The sequence below is a fragment of the Trichechus manatus genome, unplaced genomic scaffold, assembly GCF_000243295.1.
Source record: "Trichechus manatus latirostris isolate Lorelei unplaced genomic scaffold, TriManLat1.0 scaffold00001, whole genome shotgun sequence".
Classification (NCBI taxonomy): Eukaryota; Metazoa; Chordata; class Mammalia; order Sirenia; family Trichechidae; genus Trichechus; species Trichechus manatus.
The window spans coordinates 27,189,140-27,196,492 of NW_004443937.1; the positions used below are offsets into that span (position 1 = coordinate 27,189,140).

Sequence of the window (7,353 nt, forward strand, 5' to 3'; positions counted from 1 at the left end):
GATGAGCCACGTGAACCCATCAGCTGAATGCAGCCACACAAGGGAGTCCAGGTATGACGAGCAGAACCACCCAACTAGCAGAACCACCCAGCCAATCCACAGAAACATAAGAATAAATTGTTTTATGTCATTAAATTTTGAGGTGATTAGTTACGCAGCAAAAGATAACTGCTAAACTCAGCTACGTGGGAGACATGGCTACCTTTACTGCCTTTGTGCAAATCATGAAAACATACCTCCCCCGGGCAGACCCACATTTGTTCAAATAAAAGGTGCTCCTTCCTCCTAGATGTAGCCCTGTGCCAGGATGCACAGCCTGCATTTAGTTCCTTTGCTGGGTGCCCTTCTGCACAACTTGTGTGTCAGCCTATTGAGACAATCCCACGCGACTGTCTTCACTTAGCATCGACCCGAAACCTGGTTTCAGAGCAGGTTTCATTATTCTAAGCAAGGATACAGAGAAAGCTGCTGGTACTAGGGTAGTGCTCCCAACCTCGAGGATTCAGTAGAACACTGACTTTTATTGAGAAGATATGGTAAATGCTACTTATACACAGTCACTGAATTTTTCAGGGGACTTACAACCCAGGCAAGTCAATTAGGCAAGCTCCTCCTTGAAGAAGGATGGACAGTTCTCAACAAAAAGAGGAACCAAACAGGTGATCAGGTTTAGTTGTCCACCATTCTTCTGACCCAACCATGAACATTCTAGAGAAGAGGTAGATAAAGAGCTAGATTCTGGAGGAGGTGGCAGTGATGAACTAGGCCCACAGGGAGGTGGTGGTGCCAGCAGAGATGGTGCCATGAGCCCAGGCTTCCTTAGTAGTAGGATGCTTTCGACCAGAGGTCTAAGAGCAAAGGCTGGGCAAAACCACCAGTCTTCAGAGACCGACAAGCCTGCTTCAGGCTGGTCCTGAGCCTCCTGTTCCAGCTGCACAGTGGATGCCTCCCTCTGGATTGTAGCACACAGGGCCACAGCGCAATTGGGGCTCCTCCTCCTCATACCAGCGTTGTTCACTGAAGTCAGGAAAGAAGACTGCAATCTCTCTACTGGCTGAAATCACAGAGTCTGTAAGAAAGAGAAGGTGTTCTCACACCAAGAGAAGGGTGGAGGCAAGAGGTATTCATAATTAAGCCTCTACCTCCCTTGTCTGCCCTCTCAGTACTGGGCATATAAAGAAAGCCCATAGGCCACACCGGCCTATGGCCACCAAGGCCAGCCATACAGACGGGAACTTGGTTCCTTTGGGGAACTTGGCTCTCGGCCCCACCATATGGTCTGCACACCAATCCCAAACCTTCCTCTCTCATTTGTGGCTGTGGACAAGGCAGACTCACCTGAGCCGTGAGTAGTGTTGCGGGTATCAGTGAGGCCGAAACTCCCACGAATTGAATCTGGGGCCACATGGCGTGCTCGAAACACTCTGGTAGGTCCCATCAGCGTCCTCCAGAGCTGGATGGCATCCTTGCGGGCAAGGATGTAGGCTCGGATTGGCCCGCTGTGAGCAAGAGGAGCACATGTCAAGAATCTGGTCGTCTGGTCTAGGAGGGCACATTGTAAGCAGGACATGAATAAAGGCACATTTGTACATCCTGAGAGTTCCCCTGCCTTTCTAGCTGAGTACCAATGCTGCTTCAAATAGGAGGTGATGGAGGGCCACTGCTGATGCACAAAAAAGGCCACAAAGATCAGCTAGGCAGCATTCGACAATACTCTTCTACAGCCACTGGACCAGTAACCACCATGGGACAGGTGGCCACCAGGTCAGTGTCAGCTCAGTCAGAGCCCCAAGCCCATGTTTTTCAGACTTGACATTGATTACAGCATTACAGAGCAGCAAATGAAATCAACTCATCTATCTGGGGGGCAGGGGAGCTATGCCACAGTGGATAAAGATTCTGCAACTAAAATTAGAAGTACCTGGCCATGAACTCCACCAGTCGCTGATAGAAAAAACGCCCTGCAAAGAAAGAGTAGCTTCATCAAGACAGTGATGCTCAAGAGAACTTTTTGTATTTCTACCTCTTTATCTGGAATAATAAAAATAGAGAAAAGAACAAAGATCTTGGAGTGAGACATACCTCGGTCTGAATCCAGGCTCAGCCACTTACAACCTGTGCAGTTTCAGGTAAGTCATTAACCTTCCTAACTCAGTTTTCTAATCTGTGTACTGGGCATATAACAATACCTACCTCATAGTCAGAGCCCTGCTGGTGCAGTGGTTAAGAATTCGGCTGCTAACCAAAAGGTTGGCAGTTCAAATCCACCAGCTGCTCCTTGGAAACCCTATGGCGCAGTCCTACTCTGTCCTACAGGGTTGCTAGGAGTTGGGATTGACTCAACGGCAACAGGTTTGGTTTTACTTCATAGTATTTACTGTTGGAGGATTAAATGAAATAACGGGCATTAGGACAATGTCTGACAAAGAGTGAACACTCCCTAAATGTTAACTACTGATACCATTGTCGGGACCTGAAATTAAGTTTCTGGCTGGGACTGTTAGAGAGAGCTCTTCTAGAAAATACTAAAAAATGACTGATGATCATAAAAAGTTTGCAAATAAACCACGACTTCGGAAGACTGGCTGAAATCTTGCACAGTTTGTCAGTATGTGTTCAGGTAAAATCTCCCTTGATTGCCTCTCAGGACAGAGAAGCCTCCCATTCAACACTCCTGGTCCTACCTTCGTGCTCTTGGTAAAACCTCTGGCAATCTTCCTTTCTCCACAGGAGTTCTCTCATTCGTACTATAAGGAACTTGTTGCTCAGAATCTGCTGATGAACAGCCTGGATAAAAACCATCCCAAAGATAAAAATCAGGCAAAGTGCCATTTGAGTGAACACGAGACCCAGGCTGACCAAAAGAACCATGAGAACCCCTCGGAGCCCATGACTTGAGGGTCTGTCCCATTGGTGGGGCAGAAGAAGGATGGATGAGGTAAAGACCTCCAGTCACACAGCCAGATCATGAGCAAGTGCTGTCTCTGCCCCTCCATCCCTGTAGCCCCTTGAGCTCAAGCCCACAGGAGCCACCACTCAGAACATCATAAAGTCTCTTGGTAGTGGTCCTACCTCAAGTTTCTCCCACTCTCTCCAAACCATCAGACATGATAGGTTAAAAACCCTATAACTGACATGCCACGCTCTGGTCAGAAGATTCTGGGTGGTTTCTATTATTAACAGAATGAAGCGTAATCATTTAGTCCAGTGCTTAAGGCTACACTTTCCTTGCCCTCCACCCCTTCCAATTCTCTAGTGTGACCAACCTAGCCCACCTGTGGCCCTCAAACCCACCACACACACTTTTTCTTCCCACACAGTCTTGCCTCAACATCTCCTTTCTGTGGAAACCCATCTTCCTCCTGTGCAGTAACCAAAGTTCACCCTTCCTTTGTGGCCCAGCTGAGTCCCATCACTTCCAAGCCACTATTCCTGATTATTCTGGCCCTCCTCTGCACCAGAGTGGCCTTACTTATCAGTGCTACTCACTCAGTACTTGTCACACTGTGGTAGGCAGAATCCTAAAATGACACCCCCCCCAAGATTTCCCACTCTTATGTCCAGGACTGTGAACATGTTATCATATCCCCGATTATGTGACATTATGTGGCAAAAGGGACTTTACAGATGTAATTAAGGTTATTAAGCAGTTGACTTTGAGTTAACCAAAAGGGAGATTATCCAGGTGGGCCTGATCAATCACATGAGCCCCTTAAAAGCAGAGTTTTCTCTACCTGGGAGCCAAAGAAGTCAGAGAGACTTGAAGCATAAGGATTTGATGAGCTGTTGCTGCCTTGGAGATGAAGTTGGCCATGTGATAAGGAATGCGGGTTGCCTCTAGAAACTGAGCAGTCCCTGCGTGGCAGCCAGCAAGGAAACAGGGACCTCAGTCCTAAAACCACAAGGAACTGACTTCTTCCAATAACCTGGAAGTGTATTCTTTCCCAGAACTTCCAGATAAGAGCCCAGCTGGTTGACACCTTTGATTTTGGCTTTGTGAGACCCTAAGGAGAGGACCCAGCCAAGTTTACTGGACCTCTAATCTACAGAACTGTGAGATAATAAATGGGTGTTGTTTTAAGCTAAATTTGTGCTAATATGTTACGTAGCAATAAAGAACGAATACACATATTTTGTCTTGAGAGTTGATTCTTTTCATCATTGTATTGGTTCACTTCTCATATTTTATATTTGCCCCAATTCTCCCATAGCTTTTTAGTCTGCTTAGGGTCAGGGTCCATGGCTCCTAGCTTTGACTCCATAGGATCTAGCACAGGACTTTTCAGTCATTACAAGTGATACCTGAAACGCTAGCAGTGTCCAGGGCATACAGTAGAAGCTTAGGATTCATCCTTACCTCCAGAATCAGCGGGTGAGCAACTGCATCGGGCTTGATCAGGGCAAGAGTGAGCTGGAGAGCCTGAGGGCTTCGTAAGATTGAGGCCATCTCACTCCTGCCATCAGAGAGCTGGATTAGGGACCCGCCAGAGCTGCACTCCCACCCCTCCCTACTCTGGAGCTGTGTTATCTTGCAAGCCAACCAGTCTCTTCAATCCTGACACTCATAAAGCACTTGACAGTTACACAGCAAGGTTGTATACATTATTTTATTTAATCGTCCAGTTGAGCTCATGGGATTTAGGGGAAGGGGTGTGGAGGGGGCATTCAAGTTGCCCTGTGGAGTACATAATCTGGTCTGTGAGACTGCAAGCCTATGAGGGAGAAACTCAAGTTTAAATACTACCCTTTCCACCAATACACCTTTCCCTTCCTAACTTTCTTTTGTGTTTTATGGAGGATTTACAATTTATAGTCCCCAACTGGCTGGTCACAAGGGTACAATAACTGATTACCCTCTTAAAGCCCTCTATCCTCCCCATCAATTCTAGAACTGGAAGACTGATGGACAAGAATTGGGATGTTGCTGGGATACCAAAAAGTCAGCTAGATATGCAGCATCTTTTATCATAGATTGGTCAGGATCGCCTCTGCCTATGTCAAACCCTTTAATACACTCAGCTGTCTACAACAGCAAGGCTTATAGACACACAACTTCAAAGTGAGTTTGTACCTGAACTAGCTAGAACAGTGCCTGGTACAAAGGTGCTCAATCAGTTTTGTTGACTAAATTAACTTACATAGTCTTCTACTCCTCTCTGTATTCCTAGTGTCTAGCATGGTGTAAAAGCTCAATAAATAATTGTGGAAATGATATAATGAACATAAAAAGTGTTTTATAAATTGGACTAAAAGACTTTGGTATCTCTTCCAACTGCAAAGTTCAATGTACATGTGAGAAATTGATCACCTTTGCTGGAGTAAAGACAAGGTCTCAAAAGACTATCTGATAGAACCCCTAAATCTTCCAACAAATAGAGGTTTCCATGAACACATGCAAGGACAGTCTGGACAACACTCTCATTTTTCTTAGCCTGAAGGTAGCCTAGCAATCACACTGAAGGTGATGCTAGGGCCTGGTCCAAATAAGGAAGCTATGCCAAGGTCTCTTCTACTCATGTCCTTGCTATAGCTTTTAGCTTGATGATCCACTCCAAACCCAAAGCCAAGCTCAGTTTAAGCAGTACAAGATCAGCCAAGCCACCCTCCCTAATATCCCAGGTGGTGAATAACCCAACAGCAAGTATAATCTTTGCCAGACATCTAGGGGGCCATCCTTGATGCCTCCCTTTCCTCACCCTCCATACTCATGCTATTGCCAGTCCTGGCAATTTTCCCTCCCAATTATATCTCAAATCCATACAGTTCTCTCTCTCTCAATTGCCACTACCCCAGTCCAAGACACCATCGTCCCTCCCTGGACTCCGCAACAGCCTCCTCACTGGTCTCTCAGTTTTTACTCTTGCCACTCTCTATGATGTGTTCTCCACACAGCAGCCAGAGTGAATGAAAAATGCATATCTAATCATATATTTGCTTAACCCTTTAAAGTGTCCTTCACTCTCCGGATAAAAACCCAAATCCTTATCATGGCCTACCAGGCTTTGTGGGATCTGATCCCTGTGTACCTCTCCAGTCTCATCTGGAACCCTATGCTCCTTAGCTTTCTTTTGCTTCAGTCACATGGGCCTTTCATTCCCAAAAGACTTTCTGGCCTGCCAGCCTTTGTGTGGGGGTTTTCGCAGTCCAGAATGTGCTTCCCCTGGATACCTTCATCTGACCCAGTAGCTCTTAGCTCACTTCCCCTGTTATACCTTCTCACTGCTCCTTGCACATATTCTTCAGTTTGAAATTTTATACGTGGTGATTTGATTTCTATATGTCTCCAACATTAGAAGGTCAGCTCCACGAAAGAAGGGTCTGTTTTGCTCACCACCATATCCTCAGTACCTATGCAGAGTGCCTAGCACACAGCTGCCTCTCAATAAGTATTTGGTGAATGAATCGGTGAATGATCCTGATCCATCCATTCCAAACCAGGCTGCTAGGGGATCTCCAGGGAGGGTACGCTGCCTGTAGAGAGAGCACAAAGTTCCTTTCCTAACGCCAGCTGAGTTATGGCTGTCTTCGCTCTTGGTTTACAACAAACGTTTAAAAGTCGAGAAACTTACTCAACTTAAAGCGTCACTCCATGAACCGAAAAAAACCGAATCTGTCGACGTCGAGTCGATTCCGACTCAGCGACGCTATAGGACAGAGTAGAAATGCCCCATAGAGTTTCCAACCAGTAGCTGGTGGATTCGAACTGCCGACCGTTTGGTTAGCAGCTGTAGCTCTTAACCACTACGCCACCAGGGTTTCTATCACTCCATGAGAGAGTTACAAATTTTAGAAGCTGGCTGGGCATTTGTCCTCAACATCTGAGGCGTCTAGCCATCCGAGGCAGCGGCCAAGGTGGCTGTACCCCAACCCGCGACCCGGACCAGTAGCCTCCTCAAGTCCGCCTCCGCCCCCACACCTGAGGTCGGGCCTCTCCAGACGCTCAGGCGCACTGCCTCAGCTCCTGACCAGCCCGCGACCCCTTCCCTAGACCTTCAGACGCGCGATCCCCGCCTCTCGGGCAAGGGCTCCAAGCCCAACCCAGACCCCGGGCTATTCGAAGCCCGGGTCCAACCTGAGACAGAGTCAGGATTCATCTGGTCCTCCTACCGTCACGCCCGGCCGCCAGGCACCGCGCTAGTTAACCTACGAGCCCCAAGCGGGGTCCTTCAGGCGTTCCGCCGGGCAGTCCTCCTTGGGGTCCTCGCACAATTGTGTAGCAGCCGTGAGGCCGGGCTCCGAGCTGCAAAGACTCTGCGGCAGTGCATGAGCCTGTGGGCGTTAGTTGGCTGGCAAACCGGCTGGGGCTGAGGAGGGGGCGCTTGGAGGGAGGATCGATCTACTGGTAGCCGTTCT

At 47.8% G+C, this 7,353-nt stretch overlaps 1 protein-coding gene across 3 annotated transcripts; it reads right to left on the bottom strand.

The window, feature by feature from the left end:
• Window positions 1-250: 250 nt before the first annotated feature.
• Window positions 251-7,137, bottom strand: NME6 (NME/NM23 nucleoside diphosphate kinase 6). 3 transcript variants are annotated; one of them, XM_023726600.1, is made up of 7 exons: window positions 7,073-7,136; window positions 6,570-6,644; window positions 4,358-4,454; window positions 2,685-2,787; window positions 1,922-1,961; window positions 1,339-1,499; window positions 252-1,069 (listed from the first exon to the last, which is right to left on the bottom strand). In XM_023726600.1, the coding sequence occupies exons 3-7, from the start codon at window positions 4,445-4,447 to the stop codon at window positions 903-905; spliced, it is 561 nt and encodes a 186-aa protein (XP_023582368.1). In that variant the 5' UTR covers window positions 4,448-4,454; window positions 6,570-6,644; window positions 7,073-7,136; the 3' UTR covers window positions 252-902. The 3 variants fall into 3 exon arrangements, with proteins under 3 accessions (XP_023582382.1, XP_023582368.1, XP_023582373.1); XM_023726614.1 differs by lacking the exon at window positions 6,570-6,644 and having other exon boundaries at window positions 251-1,069; window positions 7,073-7,126; XM_023726605.1 differs by lacking the exon at window positions 6,570-6,644 and having other exon boundaries at window positions 7,108-7,137.
• Between the last annotated feature and the right edge of the window lie 216 nt (window positions 7,138-7,353).

Coding starts and splice junctions, on each gene's coding strand:
- NME6 (XM_023726614.1), bottom strand. CDS start 4,447: ATGGCCTCAATCTTACGAAGCCCTCAGGCTCTCCAGCTCACTCTTGCC. Junction 2,788..4,357: donor CTCACCCGCTGATTCTGGAG/GTAAGGATGAAT, acceptor GTTTTTATCCAG/GCTGTTCATCAGCAGATTCT. Junction 1,500..1,921: donor CTGGTGGAGTTCATGGCCAG/GTACTTCTAATT, acceptor TCTTGCTCACAG/CGGGCCAATCCGAGCCTACA.